Source organism: Homalodisca vitripennis, chromosome 1, assembly GCF_021130785.1.
Source record: "Homalodisca vitripennis isolate AUS2020 chromosome 1, UT_GWSS_2.1, whole genome shotgun sequence".
Taxonomy (NCBI): domain Eukaryota; kingdom Metazoa; phylum Arthropoda; class Insecta; order Hemiptera; family Cicadellidae; genus Homalodisca; species Homalodisca vitripennis.
The window spans coordinates 24,252,073-24,272,718 of NC_060207.1; the positions used below are offsets into that span (position 1 = coordinate 24,252,073).

Consider the following 20,646-nt stretch of genomic DNA (forward strand, 5'->3'; position numbering starts at 1 on the left):
GCTAGAGAGGTATCATCCACCCCCCCCCCCCCCCACCCCCCCCCCCCCCCACCCCCCCCCCCCCCCACCCCCCCCCCCCCCCACCCCCCCCCCCCCCCACCCCCCCCCCCCCCCACAAGATATGTGATATCAGTATTTACGCAACAAAAGTCCTTAAACGGTTTGATAAGCTAGCTAATTATGACATCGCAGCCATAAATAATATCAAAGGGTCATACTGATAAGTATTCATGATATCTTTCCTTTTAAAATCTCCCTAGCAGTCAAAGTACTTGTGCGTGATGCCAGTGACAGTAATAGTTCAGGTCACTTGCTTATGAAGCATATGTCCTTAAAATATACTAAAAGAATGATTAATGATCTTTTACTCAGTAATCTAGTTTCTAATGTATTCATTATTTTCTTAGTCATTTCAGAAATTTGTAATGAAAAAAAAAAATTGAAATACTGTATTACAGAATATATTTATTCACAATGTAAAGTATAATAAATTGTTTTGTTACTATTACTTATTATTTTATAGAAATTATATTTTTCTCCGTGTGTTTTACTAATCAGGAATTTTTTTTAAATATTGATTCAACAAATGTCTTTGTGAGAAAGAAATTCTATTAATAAAATTGTAGGTAGTGGCTGAGTGGTCCAAGGCATCAGACTTTGGATCTGTGTAGAGCATAGAGCAGGTTCAGATCTCTCTGTAAATGTAGCATTTTTATCAGTACTTTTGAACCTTGTACTGTATCAATCTCCCCCTGTTCTATTTGATAATATCCTTCCTCTTCCCTTGTCTGTTTGTTCTATTTAATAAGATCCTCCCTCTTCCCTTGTTCTGCTTGATAAGATCCTTCCTCTTCTCTTGTTCTGTTTGATAAGATCCTCCCTCTTCCCCTGTTCTGTTTGATAAGATCCTCCCTCTTCCCTTGTTCTGTTTGATAAGGATCCTCCCTCCTCCCTTGTTTCTGTTTGATAAGATCCACCCTTGTTCTGTTTGATAAGATCCTCCCTCTTCCCTTGTTCTGTTTGATAAGATCCTCCTGGCACAAGCTAGTGGCCCATGTTGAAGGGGCAGTATAAGGGCAAAAAAAGGGGAGGGCATTTCCTCTAAAAAAATTTTTTTTTGTAATAAAAATTTTTTAGAGGAAGAATTAAAAAGAAAATTTGGATGAAATCCAGCATCGAAGTATAATTTCTTGTATCAGGAGCCATAGAAAATTATGATTTTATGGTATATATAAAAACACTACACAGGTACAAATTGGAAAACGACTGTTTTTTTTCTATAATAGTTAACTACAGTACTGTCAATCAAATTATGACATTACTCTCCAAACTGAAGATTTAGAAGTAATTTGTACCAAATGGGTAAAACAGAAAAATGTGTTTGAAACAGGTTTAATTATTTAGATGGAATTCAACATGTATATCTATCTAATCAATACAAATTGAAACATATCGTAAAAATCCTTTGTCTTTCTATCATGTTTTAATAAAAAGGCCTTTCAAAGCAAGTTTAAATAAAATAAATAATACATTTTTGTTTAATTATATCAATTAGAAATTCAAATGGTTTCTGTTACTTAGACCTTCTCGAAGTCTCTAGTAGCATTGAATCCAAAATAAAACCAATATCTAGTACATAAAGAGAGAAAGATTTTATAATGTCTTATTACTATCATTGATTTTTCATTACCAGGTGGCCAAGCTTGTTATTGGCCAAAATGGCATCTTTATCAACTCCAGCTGTATCGTGCCTTATAAGGAAGCTAAAAGTGACTGGTGGCATAGTTTTAACTGCAAGCCATAATCCAGGTGGTCCTGACAATGACTTCGGTATCAAGTTCAACACTTCCAATGGAGGTCAGTCTTTCCATCAGTAGTTTGTAAGACAGTTATATTTACATCTTGGTCATTTTCAAAGTATTTGTTCAGTTAAGGTAAATCATTAACACTGATCGATTTCAATGATTTATTTAAGTTTATATATTTCACACTTATGGTGTACATTAAATCTGGGTATGGTATTCTGTAGTTCAACAATTATTTCATCAACACAATGGTAGTTAGGCAGTGCTGTTTTTATCAACAGCAATAATGGTTATTTTAAATGATTATCATCTCTATCAATTTTATAAACTTATTGGGTATGGTGTTTCTAGTTTTAACAATTACTTTATCAACAAAATGTAAGTTGGCAGTGCTGGTTTTTAACAAAGGAAATAATCGTATATTTCAAAATGTTTATCATCTATTGTTTTATAAAATTAGTTAAAAAATAATTCTATATAAGTTCTAAAGTTATTGATTAGGCTTATGCTTAATTTACTTGTGTTTTTATGATGTTGTTATATGGGAATGATGGTTTAAAACTAGAGTCTTAATGCTCTGGTCTTTTCCTGGGGAGGATATTCCAAACAGTTGCATTCTTTCTCAATCTTCTATAATTCTTCTGTTTTATACTTAACTAATTTAGGCTACTAAGAATCATTAAATTCTTCTACATTTTTCAGCAGTGTAAAGCAGGAGTAGATGATTTAAAGTTTAAAATAAAGTAAGTGAATGTTTTTTAAATAAGTTTATTTTTATTGGCTATTATATTGTAAAATTGGTTTACTTAAAGATTTTTCTTAGACTCCTCAGGACCTTGTAAGGTATAAATGGTATGTAGTACACTACAATGATTAAGATGTATATATATATATATGGAAAAATTCATGTTGTAACCATCATCTTTAGAAGTGATTTAGACAGAATCAATTCTTTGTATCTTTCAAGTTACAGTGGTTTAACTAATATCTTTCCAAAATAATGTCTGTGATATGTAAAACACTAACCACTATCTTTATCAAATATGTAGAAATATTGTATGTAAAAAAAGAATATGAGATTTTGCTTAGCATGAAAAACTATCTGATGTACGAGTATTTGAAGGATTTATTCAGACTTCTACATTCAAAATTCTGTATGAATATAACTTGTCATTTTCATAAGGATTTTCCAAAGATTTTTTCATTATACGGTTTTTAAAATATGAATTACTTAACGTATGCTTACATCTAAGTTTTTGTCAGAACATCAGCAACACTGAGAAATTGTACATTTATGTGGTGCATATGTCAAGGTCTATTCAGTTGGCAGCAGTGAAGCATATTGACTTAATGACTCAAGATGTTGACCGAGCTCTACTGTCACAATAAAAATGGTTTGATTCTTATAGACGCCCCTGCTGCTGTTATGAACTAAATCTTTGAACTCACGAAGGTGATCAAATCCTATATTTTAGTTCCTGTTCTCCAATGTTGCATATTGAAAATTTGACTTAAGATGTTGACTCAAGTATACCGCCACAATAAAAATGCTCAATTCTTACAGGTCCTGCTCCTGATGCTGTTACGAACCAAATCTTTGAACTCACGAAGGTGATCAAATCCTATTCTTTAGTTCCTGCACTCCAATGCCCTATTGACAAAATAGGAACACAAACTTTTAAGGTGCGATAATTATACTTTGTATTTATTTTAGATCATATTTTATTGCCTAAATAGTGGCTAAATGTCTCATTTTCACATTTAAAACATGTTGTTTGTTATAGTTAATGGTGATAGGATAAAAAAGTTCTTCTATTAAAATTGTATAATGATCCAATCAAAGACTATATAGGTATTTTCTTTTTTTTTAATTTCCACCAGATTATCAGTCAGCTGTTAGTTGTTGTAGTATAATGTATATTAGAATATATATTAGACTTATACAACATGCATTTGGCTGGTTCCATTGCATTTTTATAACATTTTGTAGGACAACAATATGTTTGTTTTAAATTGTGTGTTGTAGAATTAATTTCTACACTAACAGTCTTTGTTGTGAAAAGAATGGTGTTAGTATGAGTGTAATGTGAATTCATTATCAAGTGATTAATATTTGCAATAAAGCTAAACTCTGATAATGTTAAAACTGCCAGAATGTTTGCCACATGTACCTATAACTTCTTTTATTTAGGCTGATTCTAATGTAACACTACAAACACTCCTTTTATTACTCCCTGGTGTTTTATAGCTTTTTTGGGAATGTGTAAGGTTTTAGTTTAAATAATGTATTTAAACATGTTAACTAATAAAACCACATTTTTACTCACAAATAAATGGGGGTTACAGTACAAAGAAATTAAGAAACAACACCCTCAAATCACAAATTTTACAAAATAGTGAGAACAACAACAAGTGATGCAATAAACGGCTGTCACAAGTCACATAATCTAGCCAAATCTGATAAGCATCTAGAGACAGTGCATGACAGAAAGTTTGTAATCAGCAGTTAGATGATACATTATTAGATAAACTTTATTAGATACATCATATTTCAGATGGAAAAACTTCTTCTAATGACGTCTTTGTAAACAAAGGTCTATCTATCGCGATCAGAACTACTACTTCCCCAGACGTGTATCTTGTCATGATCGTGACTACTAATGTTGGGAGGTTTTAACATTATATAACTAGTAAATATATGCAGTATTTAATGTAGCTTATGTATGATGAAGTAACAGTGAAAATGTTATGATACAAAGGAGTACTCTGACATGTTCTACAAGAATATTTGTCCAATAAAACCAGTTTATATTTTTAAATTTATACAAAAATATTTTTCTTTTAATTTTGTTTAACTGTTTGTAGGAAAAATATAGCAGCACATTAATATATATAAAAAAAAATCAAATGTATAAAAATGTACTAATTAATAAAGTTTTTTGTTGTACCATATTCAGCATTCATTATTTTAAATGTCAATAAATTATCACCAAAGTGTATAAATCAGAGTGATTTAAATATGTTGTATCATTATTAATTGTGCTATTATTTACAGGTTGACGGAAGAGATTTTGTAGTGGAAATAATCGACAGTGTTCAAGATTATTTATTGTTAATGAAAGAGATCTTTGACTTCAACACACTGAAGACGTTATTGCAGGGCAGCAGTAGCCGTCCACCTTTCAAGTTATTGATCAACTCTATGCATGGAGGTAATGTTAATGTTTGTCTGCAGAAGATAACTGTATGCCAAACTATGTTGTTGGTGCTTACAGTACCTTTCCACTTCTTGATCAACTCCATGCATGGAGGTAATGTTAATGTTTGTCTGCAGAAGATAACTGTATGCCAAACTATGTTGTTGGTGCTTACAGTACCTTTCCACTTATTGATCAACTCTATGTATGGAGGTAATGTTAATGTTTGTCTGCAGAAGATACTGTTTATGTCAGTGCTTTGCAAGTTATTGAATCAACTCCATGCATGGAGGGTAATGTTAATGTTGTCTGCAGAAGATAACTGTTTGCCAAACTATGACATTGGTATTTAGTACCTGGTATTAGTCCCTTACCTTAACGGATTTTTTGTATCTAAATTTATGTTTGTTAAGCAGATTTTTTGCTGGTTTTTAAAGAGACAGGTTTGTAGAGGTTAGATACCTACTTTTTATGAAAAAGGTTATTTTTAGTGCTTTTTTAAAATCTGTTTATTTTTAGCTACTGTAACAAAAAACACATTTTTTACATTGAAATGAAGCCAATCAATCTTTTGTGCATAGGATATTTTCATCATACAATAAACACTAGAAATAAAACCATAAAATATTCCAGGAAAGGTGATATACAACAACACGTGTAGCTATCTGCACTGTGATTATAGCAAACTCTCCAAGGTGCAAACACTCTTGACAGAGGGCCAAGGAAGTGCTGACATCTAATAGAAAATACCAGAACTACATATGTGATGCACATTTGTCATCGAAATACTTCTTGCGCAATATTATGGCAGACAGCAGCATAAAACAGGAACAATATAACAATGTGTACTATTACATCAGTTGCACACTTTTACGCAATCGCTATGAACGTAATATTGTGTCAAACACGATGAAGGGGTTAATGAGGAATTTCTCGTGATGTTTCAAATGTTCTGTAATTTAAAAAAATAACTTATTACACCTCCTATTTTTAAAGTGACAAAATCACTTCATAAAAATTAAATGAAAACTAGGTTTCACTTTTTACATGAGTGTTTTGTTTTTGTATGCCAATAATAAGTTAAGACTTCCCAGAACTGTCATTGCTAGTGAAAACATGATAAGAAAGAGCTTGTCTCATATTTTGACACTGCACCGTGAGTAAATGATTACACTGCTGTCAATAAATGTAGCATGACTGGTTGTTTTTACACAAACGCAGTCTAACAATCATCAATTTGCAAAATACCTTTAATTTAACACTCTTAACAAAACGTCCAAAATCACCATTTAGGGAATTATTAAATTAACAAAACTACCTATAGTAATAACAAACCATTACTTGTATATAGCACTTGTGTGTAATTCACTTGTTAGGTAGTTTTATTTATCCGATTATTGGGACGTTTCAGTGACCGGACCTTATGTTCAACGTATATTTGTGGAGGAATTGGGTGCTCCCAAAGATAACACAATAAACACCATACCGTTGGAGGACTTTGGAGGTCATCACCCGGACCCCAATCTCACTTATGCCGCAGACTTAGTCCAGGCCCTACAGAAGGGTGATTACGACTTTGGAGCTGCCTTTGATGGGGATGGGGTAAGTTCACATTGATTACATTTGAATATCTTAATATAATTCAGCAAATGCTAGAGTACTTGCTGAATAATATTAACCCTTTAGGTACTAACATTCAGATGAGTGGAAGAATGCTGAGAAATAGTAACGTCCGGATATCAGGACATTCAGAATTTCAGTTTTGTATTTTAGATTTTTCAGTATACAAATTATATACGAGATGAGTATCCTATGTGGTTGTTAATACACTAAAAATCAACTTCCTTAATATTTAGAAAATCAAACATCAATTTTTCAAAGTGTCATAACAATTGTATTTTTATTGTGAAACCAATAACAGTTTGTGATTAAAGTTTTATCTATAACATTTATTAAAATAAAACATTTTACTTTTGGAATTTTTGTGAAGTCCCACTCAAGAAAGGAATAATTGTTTAATTTAAATAAGTAATATTTTAGTATTACTTTTAATTTTTTTACATTAGCTCTATGAAAAGATGCTATGTTTACTCTAATAAAATTTATTTATGTACAATTGAAAACATAATTAAGTTTTACAAAAAATGAGGAGTTACAGGTAAAAATTTAAAATACTACACAACAGTCTAAAATCAATCCAGTATTATTTGGTAATCTCTGGGTAAAAGTCACCAATATTGGCCAGACACAAAGACAAATTTTGGCATGGTACCCAAAGGGTCGTAGAATATGTTAATCCTTACATAGCAAGAACTAGATGAAAACAGTTGATGTTTCATCCTGTATTCTTTTTTAAGATATAATATTCTAATCCACATATTTAAGTTTAATAAAAAATATACATGTATACTGGTATGTGTACAACAGTTCACTGCTTCTCATAACATTTTAATGTTTTAAATCAAAATAAGTTCTAACAGTTCATTTTGAAAAAAGGAAATGAAACAAGTGAATTAACTTAATTTGAATGTCTCACATGGTTTGTCTGTGCACAGGACCGAAACATGATATTGGGCCACAAGGCCTTCTTCGTGACACCAAGTGACTCATTGGCCGTACTGGCGAATCATCTGGGATGTATCCCTTACTTCCAGCGGACAGGAGTCAAGGGCTACGCGAGGAGCATGCCGACTGGAGCTGCCGTCGATAGGTAGGAATCTGTGTTCTCTGGGGGCATTCAAATCCGTAAAAAAGTGATAAATAAACAGAGTTTGTTTCTGAATCAAGTATTCAGTTTGAATAATTCATATAGTGAATGAACAATGCAGAAATCTTTATCCTGCCAATAAAACGAATGATGATCAATGTCTGAAAAACAGAGTTCCCTTTGTGTGGTTTCACCCTTCTTGAAGCAAAAATTGTATCCAGCCAGCGGTTTTTTTTTATATATGGGGATTAGTTACAAACTAAGGAAAACAATTTTGACAATATGAAATGCGTTTATCGAGTTAGAACCCTGCTTCTTTTAATTTTTGTAGCCATAGGATTGAGCTTTTGGAGTTTTGTAAGAGAAAGAACCTGTTTGTAGATCAGTTGTGTACGTTTGGCAATAGATAATACAATTTATTCATAATCATTGAGATTAGAGTGGTGTCATTGCAATCATAATATAGTTAAACGAATTGAGGTGTTACACAGTGGTTCAAGAGATGTGGTTGTCATTATTCCTCCGGTTCAAAAATTCCTCTATGGTGAGGAAAGGGCGTTTGAGAAGCCAGTTCATCAATTTCCATCTGAGTTGCTGCTGCCCTGGGGTGTTGATCTTGATCACTTGTGGCAGTATGTTAAGAAAATTGTACACCATCATTTGTCTTGTAATTAATGTTTTAGTTTTTAGTTAAGTAATTTGTATAGCAAATAAGACATTACTTTGAAAAGAGTGGATATTTTTATTGTAATGAAAGTGACTAACCAGCTATATAGCTCATTGAACTGCTGAAGTAATATTTAAGAGGATAGACCATTATTTTAAAAGCTATTAACAAATGATCCTATTAAGCTATTAACAGGATAGTATCCTGTCCCTTTGAGGTGATTACAACATTTAATGAAATTAGTGTATGGTTTAATAGGATTATGTACATTTGCTATATAATAATTGCTATAATGATTGTTAGTGAAGGGGTGCTGTTGGAGGAGGATTAAGATCTTATTCAGGAAACTTTTGTCCTACTTTGCACTGCTAAGGGAACTCAGATAAGTTTATAACATAACTTACAACACTGTTCAATTTGATCAGTGTTGGATTGAATGTAATAAATGTTGCAGGGTAGCTGCAGCCAATAACAAAGAAATTTTTGAAGTCCCCACTGGATGGAAGTACTTTGGAAATTTAATGGATGCAGGCCGCTTATCCTTATGCGGAGAAGAGAGTTTTGGGTATGTATTGATTTTTTCGTGAATGTGTCATCTAAAACAGTATTATACATTGTTGTATTAGTTGTTTATATGATTTTTTTCTTTACTTTAAATATCCTGTTTTTTTTTTGTCTTGTGTGGAATGTCTAAAAATTGGTATCTATTTTCTAGATATGATTAGAATCATACTATACTTTGTTTTGAGAAACCCAGTAATTTTAACTTTTCAATTGACATTGTCAGAAGCCTTAGTCGATGGAATATTTTAGTTCTTTGGGAAAATATCCAGACACTAATGAATAATTTATATGATGTGATAGTAATCTGCTTAGATGAATGTTGGCTAGTTTTATTATTGTTATATGAGGAATTTCATCATACCCACTAGATTACTTGTTCAGAAATAAGTTTATAATCTTTTTTACATCTTGTGGTTAAAGGTAAAAGTAAGGCTGCATTAATATTTTGTTTTGGTTATTAATTATACTAGAACTGTTTCAGTTCTGGGTGGTACGTAATTATTACTCTTTATTATATAAAAAAAATAACTACTAAATAAATTTAAAAATCTCTTTTGGATCAGTGTGCTGGATATAGTACACATTCACTAATCAAAACTGTATTTCCATTTTTTGCTGTCACGTTTATTTTATTTCCTATTTGAGAATTATTTATACCTCATACTATTTTTTTTTTTTTTTATACTAGAACTATATCATTTTATTTAATCTAATAATTTGATTCCTTTCTTCTTTTAGTTGATTAAGATTTAAGTGTTATTTTTTTTGGAAAGCCAAATCAAAATAATATTAAAAATTCTACAAATACTTCATATTTTTCTATGGGAGAAGCATTGTTCAAATCTGGCTATGTTTCTTTTTGCAATGAACTAATAAAACAGATTTATATTGTGGGGAGGAAAAATTTCTACTTTCAATAATTTGACTTCTATTTTAATTTTTCTCTGAGACAGATTCAGTTATTTCCTAGATTTTGCCATTGTGATCAGATAAAAAAAGTAATAATTCTTTTTATGTTCAATTTACTTCTATGAATATTTCTGACAAAAAAGTTGTCAATAGCTTATTTAGTGTTCAAAGTAACTCTGGTTGGGAAGTCAACTAAATATAACATATTGTGACGTAGCGGGACAATACATTTACACATACATTTGTATACATTTTAACAGTTTGTGGTTTTTGCTGTCCTCTAGAACATTGATATTAATATCACCAGCTAATATGATTTTCTCACATTTTTTACCGAGGTGATCTATTAACAAGTTTAGTCTGTCAAAGAAAATTCCCACATTTGAAGCAGGAGATCTATAAACGGCAATTAATCAGTGGAAACTACAATAAAAATTTTTCTGTTTAAACTTATAGCAATAGGAGTAATGACTTATTTTATGTAACGTAAACACACATAAATATAGTAATTTTTATTTTAGACTATTATGTTATTTAATATAAAATGTTAATAATATAGAAGGTCTTACATTTTACGTAACATGTATAGAACTGGCTCTGACCACATCAGAGAAAAAGATGGAATTTGGGCTGTTCTCGCCTGGTTGTCTGTGATAGCACACACGGGTAAACCGGTCCATGAAATACTCCAAGCTCACTGGGCGAAATTCGGTAGAAATTTCTTCACAAGGTAATTTATTAATTACATTTAATTATTTAAAGTTAGACAGCAAAATATCAATACTTATACCTGACATCAATGCATAATGTTGACTACATTTTCTTGGGACCCTGCTAATCACACTGTTAAAAGTTGGTATGTTTCCAACATTCTTTGTTGTAACCATCCGATCCCGGGAGGACTGTAAAATGGAGGGAACAAAGTTACATAAAAGTTGATAGTAATTCACAGTCTTATGACTTACAAGTTACACTTTATTTTTTAATAAATCAGTAAATATATTTTTTCATCTATTTCTGTGTATATATACACAAGTATGAGCAGTATATAACTATTAAAAAAATGATATGATATTAAGCATATATTTTATTGACTCCCAGAACTGTCTATGGCAGTTAGTACTCATATAATAGTATTTTTCTAAACCATTGAAATATCGTTTGAACTAATTTTGTAAATCTATAACAGATTTCATGAGCAAATTTTTAGTATATTCTAAGTCTTTTGTATGTTTCAATGTAACAAGATTACAGTAAATTAACAGTTAAGATGTTATTATTCATCAGTCCACTGACTTACATTGTGTTGTAATGAATTACAAATAGGAAGAGAATAAAGGAATATGATAATTTTGTTTTTCTGTTGAGTAAGTTCTCTGCTGATTTATTACCGTTACACAACACTGATGTACATTAAGATATTCTTGTCCATCCCTAATTTGTTTACTTGCAGCTGTTTGTATAATGGTTTTAGTTGCTTGTCATGTCTTAGAAATTACATAAATTAAAAATATAGAGGTAAGGAAGTGCTATCAAATGTTGAGATTAGTTTACAGTTTTATTTAGGTTAGTGAATTCATATATCTATTACTCCTTATGGGAGATATGTTGCACAGGAAATACTAAAAACAGTGTTGAATAATGTCCAGGTACGACTACGAGGACTGTGAGTCCGATCCTTGTAACAAGATGATGGCGGAACTAGAAGCTTTAGCTACTAAAGCAGACTTTGTAGGCAAGATTCTCACCGCAGGTGGCAAGAGTTACAAAGTAAAAACAGCTGATAACTTCAAGTACACTGATCCAATTGACAACAGCATTGCTAGTAAACAGGTAAATTATTATTTATTGTATAAAAATAACATTTATCTATGAGAATTGTATTATATTAAGAACACATCCACCTCAAGACCTATGTGGTCTTAACCCTAGAAGTGGCAATGCTAAACTTCCACAGTGGCAAGCTCTTTTTTGGCCACTTTGCAGAGTATTTTTTTAGAAATTCACCAAAAATATATTTTTTACTCTAACCTAGTCATGTTGCATACTGAATTCTTCAGAAAGAGTTGAATTTTCCATATTATGACAAAATAAAATGATTTCTTGAAACCTGAATTGGACTTACCATGTGAAAAACCAAAAAATGTTGATTGGGCCCGAACTAAAATTGTAACTTTGACACTTTGTAAAAAATAATAAAAACATAGTTACAGAAAATCCATTATATACCAAAGGTAGAAACAATAATTACCTACAAATACCAAAGAAAAAAGTTTGAAAAATTATAAAAAAAAACAAATAAAATAAATGAAAAAATAAATTTTTAGCAAAATAGCAAAAAAAGTTGTTTTGTTGAAACTGGTAAAAAAAAAACAACCTAAATGCTGTAGAATCTTTGCATACTATATTTTATTTTGAAGAGAAAGAGTTTTTCTACAGATCTACCAAATCGGTTTATTACAGTAAATTATTATTTTTAGTTTTTTGTTTGTGATCAAACTTGAAAATAGCAAAAAAAAGTTGTTTTGTTGAAACTGGTAAAAAAACAACCTAAATGCTGTAGAATCTTTGCATACTATATTTTATTTTGAAGAGAAAGAGTTTTTCTACAGATCTACCAAATCGGTTTATTACAGTAAATTATTATTTTTTAGTTTTTTGTTTCTGATCAAACTTGAAAATGAAATTTGGTACCAGGAAACAGTGAATAACAAACTAACACAAGATCGTAAAAACAATGTCAAATTTATTACAAACCAAAAAGATAGACAATGTTATAATAATAAAGAAAATATATAGCTATATGTACAAGCCAAGAGAAAAGAAACAGTCACGTAGGCCTACTCAGCTAGTTTTGCCACAGACCGCGGGAGAAAACTTAGGATTATTTCAGTTAGTACCATTGATTATTTCATTGTGATGTTGATGATACTATATGAAATGAATTTGAAATTTAGTGGTGAACGCAACTGTGCAAACTAGGCGTAAAAATAATTATCGGATTGCCTAGCAATAAGCGGCAATGTGAAGCGACTTCTAAGACGTCGCTTGCCAGTCACGGCGGCGTAAATAGAACGTCTCAGACGTCGCTTGCCACTTAGAGGGTTAGGGTAGTTTTAACTAAATTTTCGATAGCCGGTACTAGTCCTGATTTACCAAACACGTCACTTACCTCAGTGAACACAAATAACTCTTACAAAGGCCCATAATAAACTGTTCTGGAGCTAAGAAATTTACCATTTGAACCAATTTTTGTATTAGTATAAGTACAATATTACCATAAGTATTATTACAATATTAGTATATAATAACCAATTTTACTTATATATTAGTATAAGTAAAACTGAGTTTCTTTATTAAAATATCATAATAATAAAGTTCCTGTTCTCTCATTTTGCAAGAATTAGTTTTGTAGGTCATAATGTGTGGAAAACGGCCACAAGATGGTCCATGGCAACAACGCTAATAACATATTTTAAATGGAATTTAAAGTTTCCATGATATATAGCTGTTCACAGTTTATCTGGAAATAGGATTTATGGTGGGGGAGTTCTATACTAAAAATATGAACTTGGCTGCAGTTGTATCTGTCTGTGACGCAATGATGATCCCGTGTCGCAAAAGATGTTTTTTGTCATGAGAAATGCTACTCAAGTAAAATTTGTTTTTACTTGGAGATTGATTAACTGATTTAAAGACAAAAATGTTGTGTATTGTTTTTGTATTATTTAGCATTTCTTGTATACAATCCATTAATTATAGCGAGATTCGTACCTGTACAGAGTGTAAAATCTGTAATACTTTCTACCGAGGAGACTGAATGAAGAGAAAGTTAGAAGGAAGCTTTACCAAATTTTCCTTCAACAGTTAAAATATATTGATAATTTTTTTATGACAGGGTCTTATTGAAATCGTGTCGTCCATCGGTCTGTGCGATAACTCTTGATAGAAGGGTCATAGAGATTTGGAACTTGGTACATAAGTTCCTCGTCGTCCAAGAAATTGGATATCAAGGTCAAAGGATAGTCCGTCTGTTCAATAACACTTGTTTGATAGCTCTTAGAAACTTAAAACTTGGTTTCTTCTGGGTCCAAGGAGCTCTCTAGATTTTAGGGTAAAAATGTTAGAGGACTATGTGTCCACCTGCAAGCTACCTCTTTTTTTACTCTGTTGTATAAGTTTATTTTTCGTAATTAGATTTCTTTGAAAAAATTGTAATCTGTGATCTTTTTTCTAAAACAAATGACATATATTGTTTAATTTTGGTGTAAGTTCTAAGGACATAAACTGAAGGCAGTCAAAATACCAGCCCCAGAAAATGTATGTATTACTGCTTCAGTTCCTTTTAGTTTTTCATTATTCTTAAAGCCTTTTTGTTGAAGCAGTATTCTATCTGAACTGGATTTAGTATAATGGTACCACGTAGGTTTATATCATATGCAACATACACATTTATTAAGAAATAATTTATGGTCTTACATTATATACTACAAATTATCAAATGCTGTAGTGCATACAAAATAATGGATACCTTTTAAACTGTGTGACTATGTATTGGATTTAGATATGCAAATCATCTTCATTATGCAATCTCCAAGCAGTGAATCACAAGATCCATGCCACTGTACAGAGGATCACAAAACGATTCCACAATACTGGGGATCACAAAGCAAGACCACAGTACAGGCCAAACAATGTCACTGTACATATACTATAACATCCATGTGTAAAAAGGCTTAATTACAATGTATCCAATGTCTTTTACACCTATTTTCTATTGATGTTCTTAAATATTTCGCAGGGAATCCGTGTGATCTTCGAGGACGGCTCACGGCTGATATATAGACTGAGTGGAACAGGCAGTTCGGGAGCTACGGTCAGACTGTATGTGGAAAGCTATGAGTCGGACCCTGCATCGCTGGGCCTCGACGCATCTGTGGCTCTACAACCATTAATACAGGTGGCACTGGAGCTTTTCCAAGCTGCCTCAGTTCACGGGTCGGGACAAACCGACAGTCATCACGTAATGATGTCTGCATCACATTGTTGGAATCGATAGCATCAAATTTTGTATAGTCACTGTTCAATATTTTGAAACATTTGAAATGAAATAAATCCGTCATAAAGATACGCTTTCTCTAATAATCCATAAACATAAATTTCAACCCTTTCAGTGCCAGACACTTTTTTGGAGTATTAGTCAAACGTGCCAAGGGAACTTTTACAAGTGTTAACCAAAAGCGTCATTCGATTTTTAGCTATTTGTATACAGTTATGAAATGTCATAATGTTGTCATTTATTGCTCAATTTTTATAAGTTTTGTTTTGTACACAAATGTGTATATTAACACTGTATACTAAAATAACTTCCTTAAATATAAGAAAAATAAAAAATTACTACAATAAAATCTTACGGTTCTTTTAACTTTCAAGTTCAACACTCAAATAGTTCTAAAAATCTCTCGCATTCAATAAAATCAAGCACACTTAAAGGACACTTTATTTTCAATATATTTACAAACGTTTATTTTTAATACCAAAATACAATGTATTATATTTTTCTAAATGTCCTGTAAACCGAACACTAGCATTTATGCATGTTCTTGCATGATGTGGCACTAAAAGGGTTAATTAAAATATTGTTTTTTGCATTTTAATTCATAGGAGCTTTAACGTTCAAACTTTCAAAGAATTGAATAATAAAAGTGACATTGAAAAATGGCCATTTTACTTAGATTTTTAAAATGTTAGAGCATTAGTTGTTAGTTTATAAAAAAAATTAATTATAGGCCTATCTATTTTTAATCTAATACTATTTGTTAAGTAAAATTAAAAGACAGCACAAAGTTATATCATATTTCTGGTCATATTTATCTTGGAAATTTTCCTTATAGTATTAAAACTAAATCTTTCATTACTCCAAATATCTTTAAAGATATAAAAAAATAAACAAGCATGAAGTGTTCTCGAGCATAATGGATCCATTTGTTTGAAAACATCTTAATATACAACATTTGTTTTCTAATTATCTTGCCCATTATATTAGTATTAAATATTAATAAATAAATATACTAAATATTTAAATAATTGTAGTATTCAATAGAAATATTATGTATTTTCTCTCCATTATATGATTGCTAAACAAATTAGATCCAAGTGAATAAATATCAATACAATGTGGTAGGGTGTGGAAGGTAGTTATTGAATTTCAGCATGATAATGTATTTCTATAACATTTCTGATTTTGTAAACTCGGAAAATTGAAACCAAAATGTTAATATATTGTGTGGGTTTCTGTGGATTACTTGTTTATTGAAGCAAGTACAGGCAAGTACCTCCTATTAGTTATAAGTAGAACTTGTATATGAAACATTCTATTGATTAACTTTCTCCCATACGAATTGTCTAAAGCGGCAGGCTGCGCTCAAACCACCTCCTACATGAGCGTGGTGTGTAGTTGGATATGTTGTCATTTCCCTGCTATCTAAGGGATATCTGTGTACTTATTGAAACTCCTTTAAAACCAAAATGTTTAACTTTAAAGGTTTGCTACCATACATTTTATTTTGGAAAATACCATTTAGTGTTAAAAAAATATTCATTCCTCAAACAATGGTAGTACACAGTAAAGTTTGTCCATTGTAGGCCATCACTAGCTCGGCTGATACACTTTATTGACTTAATACCGCCTTCTGAAAAAAGGCAAAACCAAAAAAAAATTGTAATTTGCTCCAAACAAGGTTGTTTTTCCAGTTCAAGTAGATTAGGTTTGAAAATAATAATAATGGTAAAAATAAAAATACAATGATCTACTTATGTATGTTATTATTTATATACTCAGCTTGAAGCAAATTCAAATTGGGTTGCAAAATTAATAAAACTGCAGAAAGGCGGAAAAAGGTGTCAACGGGTTAACTATGTAAAAATGTGTTTTTAACTATGTCTGTTATATATAATAATATATAATATTTTAAAATAACAATAATAACTATACAAAGTATTTCAAAATTGTACTAAATATTTCTATGACTTTATAAAATAGTTTGTTTTTATATTCAAATAAATGTAACACTTAATTGTTTAAGTACGTTTTATAATTTTTAAATAACAAATACAACATGCCTTTAAATACAGAATGGCTTGAAATAAGCAAATACCAACTCTTATGCATGGACTGCACCAGAAACATGGTTCTCACGCAATGGAGTGGCCGCCAAAATTCGTATGAGAGTAGGTTAAGTAGTGAATCCAGAAGTATGTAATGTAATATATTGTAATGATGTAAAAATATTATTTTTTTATATATCATGGAGGAGCAAACCTAAGTGGGGTTTTTAAATCGAAAAGTACTTGGCATACAATATCTTTTTATATGCAATTAATCTGTATTGAAAGCATAAAAATTACGCTAAATTATTGGTTATCTATTTTTTTTGTGTTTTGGTCAATATTTCAAAATAATAAAGTTACCACAAGACGGATGCAATAAATTCCAGAAAATACAAATGGTTCATTATTGTTATGAATCTTTGCCTTAAAATAATACATAGGTATGGCAGACCTTGTCCTAATAATGTAATTTTACTTTCTTTGCATTTGTGCCCTGTAAATCCCCTGAACAGCTGAAATACAGTAACAGACTAATTGCATCTACAAAATTATCTTTGAGAAATACCTTATGACGTAGGGTTTGTCTGATTCGTAAAAGACATGCAACCTAAAAATTATCAAAAAAAATCAAGAACCTATGTTATACCAAAAATAATGATAGGAACTGTTATTGATTTGGTAAATACTATTTTAAAACACATCAAAAATGATTAGATATGTAAAGAACTAAAATAACTCATGCCTTGTTAATTTTTCATAATTTGTGTTGGGGCATTGATTAAATAGATTATTTAAAGGATGTCTGTTTGTCGGTTAGTACATTTATTCACTTGTATAAGAAAAAATTAAAATATAGAGAATGTAGGGTTGATATAAAGTCAGTTTCCTTCACTAGTAAATATTTAATTCTGTAATAATTTTAAAAAGAAGAAGACAAACTCTATTGAAATAGACAAGATTAATATTTTAAATTGATATAGTACTAAGTCTTTATTGAGTAATGAATATCAGGGTAATATAAATTCATGGTAATGTAACAAATAAAATTGTACATAATGTGTATAATCAGTGAGAGCTCTCTATTTTTATATTCTGAGGTATAGTAACAAAATTATTACATACTACGTTTACATGAACAATGAAACCACAGTTTTTTATTTATGATAGCTTCAACGTTATTTTGCATCGGAGCAACGTTAGTACTGAGATCTAACTAATACCCAAGAACTTGAAAAGCATCGAGTGGCTGGACTGAATTTTGAAAATGACGATGAAGAAATGGTGAAATCAAATTTATAGTTTTTCTTCATTTGCTACTTGCAGAAGTGTACAATACATGTAAGCGTAGTAAATTTTCCCCATTTTCATGTTTGCGCAAAGATGTAATGTAATGTAAATAGTGACTTGTGCGTACAGCAGAAGAGTCGGGATAGTGTTCTCTTTAACATATTATATTCTTTATCATAAAAATACCAAAATAAAAATGCTTCCTGTAAATTAGTATCCTTTCCATACTATATTTTTAACTGTATTGATCATTTGATTAATGCTAACCTTGTGTGATAATTCTAGTACGTATTGAATTCTGCAGTGTGAATAGTGTGCTCTCCAAATTGCAATACACAGTGCCTGGCATAAGTTAACATTGATATAACGTACCAAATTATTTTATGTACAGAAAAGTGAAGATGGTGTCATTTAAGTGGTTGGGTTAATGTCAATTCATTTGGATGCAAATTAAGGCAAATTTAAACTATTGAAGACAGTAAAAATAAAGTCTATGATTAAAGTTTAACAGAGGTGTCAGCAACACCATTATACTTGTACGTACATTTTCATGACACTGACTTGTAAAAGGGCCTGTGTATTATTTTCATTTACAAATACCTGACCTGCCTAGCAAACATAATGGACTAAACACAAAACATTCCAGTGCCATATAGATAAAAAAAGTGAAAACCATTTAAGAATCATCAGTGGTTCAATTCAAAGAACAAATTAAAAAGATTATTTTTATTTTGTACGTAAAATGTTTTCTTGTATTTTTCAAACTTATATCTATGGGAAATAAGTTAAACAAGACAAACAAGTCTTCAAAAACAAAGACAAAGAGTGTTTCAAGTCTTTCAAATTCTTTGTATTAAAGATTACTTATCTTCTAGGCAGGTCATATGACTATAGAAGATAAACATCGTCTTCATTGATGAATGAGTTTTCATTAGAGGTTCAAAGTTCAAAGTTTTGCTATTTTAAAAGTGTACTTCAAATAAAATTCCGAGCAAATATTATTTTAATTAAATTTTGATGTAGTTAATCAATTTTCTGTCATGAAATTCAATAATAATTAAATATTAATTATTGGAAGTTCATAAACTACACAGCACCGTGTAAGATACTGTGCTATACTTTTAGGATACTGATTACTCTTCTAAAATTATTTAATATTCAAGAAAACAAGTTATGTTATTCTTCGCATATTGTAATATTTCTGTATTTTAAACTTTCTTTATATTCTTTTTATTCAAACCCAATAAATGATTTAACTATTCTCTTTTCAATTAAAAAATGGGGGAAAATTTCCCGAATTTTTCTTATAGAGTAGTGCTACTGAAATATTGTTTACTTAGCATTTACGCACGTTTTTATTACAAAATACTCTTCTGTTTATGTACTCGTATGTAATTATTTTCAGGTACACAGTATGATTGATTTACTTAGTAGATAAATTTGCCAAAGTTAAATTTGTGTAAATTGTAAATATTCTAGTTGGAATCAAGGGACCTGATGTTTTCGTTTGTTCTCGTTACTGTTAGGCGTACACAGCAAGGATTGTTGTTTTTATTTTTTGTACGCTGAAGTAACTGAAGACCTCGTGTTCTCGTGACCAGCATCGACTGCCAGTTTTTGTAAACGCCACTAGATGGAACTGTGGGGATCTTGTATAGTTTACTGTTAGGTTTAGTGTTAGCTGTAGAGGATCAGAGGAAAAGGAGGTGAGGATATTGTTCTGTTCTTGGGAACCTTTCAAATGTTTCTTTGACATAGCTTAGGTTATCATGCTGATTCAGTATTGCGCTTATAAACACTTCTGCTTCTAAACTGATATAAAAACAATGCTATGGACTTTTGAAATGTAGAAACTTTAGTTAGTTTTTAATACTACAATTTTTGGAGTTTTAATGTTTATATGCACTGTTACCCAAATATTATACACGTATGTGATGTTAGTGTGTTAGATGAGAAACATTATTTATTGTTATGTTTGATGTTATTAAAGTGATGGAATTTCCAGTGGTCTTGTCATTTCAAACCTAGAAACTATGAAGGTGTTGTTTATTCTTACTCTTTTTTAGTTCAAATTGAGGAAGATAGCTTATTTATTATAAAATATTGTGTTAATGAACAGGTTTATAAAGTTATAGTGCTGATGATGTTTTAGTTTCATTCAACATGTTGGAAGAAGAAGGTCCAAGGGCATCTGATAGCTTATCCAGTAAACACATTTCCTAAAACAAGCAAACCATTCTTTTTTGCACCTCAAGTTGTTTCTTAAGGAAGAATGGAACACTTATTCTGAAAATTTCATTTTCAGATTTTTATGTATTTTAGCGGGTTTCTATAGAAATTAAAAATTATTACACAAATTAAGTTCACCTTGACCTCCAAAACAAAAAGGTCAATAAACAC

The 20,646-nt window shown here is 30.8% G+C and overlaps 1 protein-coding gene across 1 annotated transcript; it reads left to right on the plus strand.

The window, feature by feature from the left end:
• Window positions 1-1,696: 1,696 nt before the first annotated feature.
• Window positions 1,697-20,250, plus strand: LOC124358380 (phosphoglucomutase). Its single transcript, XM_046810684.1, is given in 10 exon segments — window positions 1,697-1,857; window positions 3,370-3,488; window positions 4,861-5,017; window positions 6,414-6,604; window positions 7,558-7,712; window positions 8,831-8,941; window positions 10,439-10,579; window positions 11,499-11,682; window positions 14,651-14,818; window positions 14,820-20,250. Coding segments are annotated over 10 exon segments (1,422 nt in total). The 5' UTR covers window positions 1,697-1,718; the 3' UTR covers window positions 14,877-20,250.
• The last annotated feature ends 396 nt before the right edge of the window (window positions 20,251-20,646 follow it).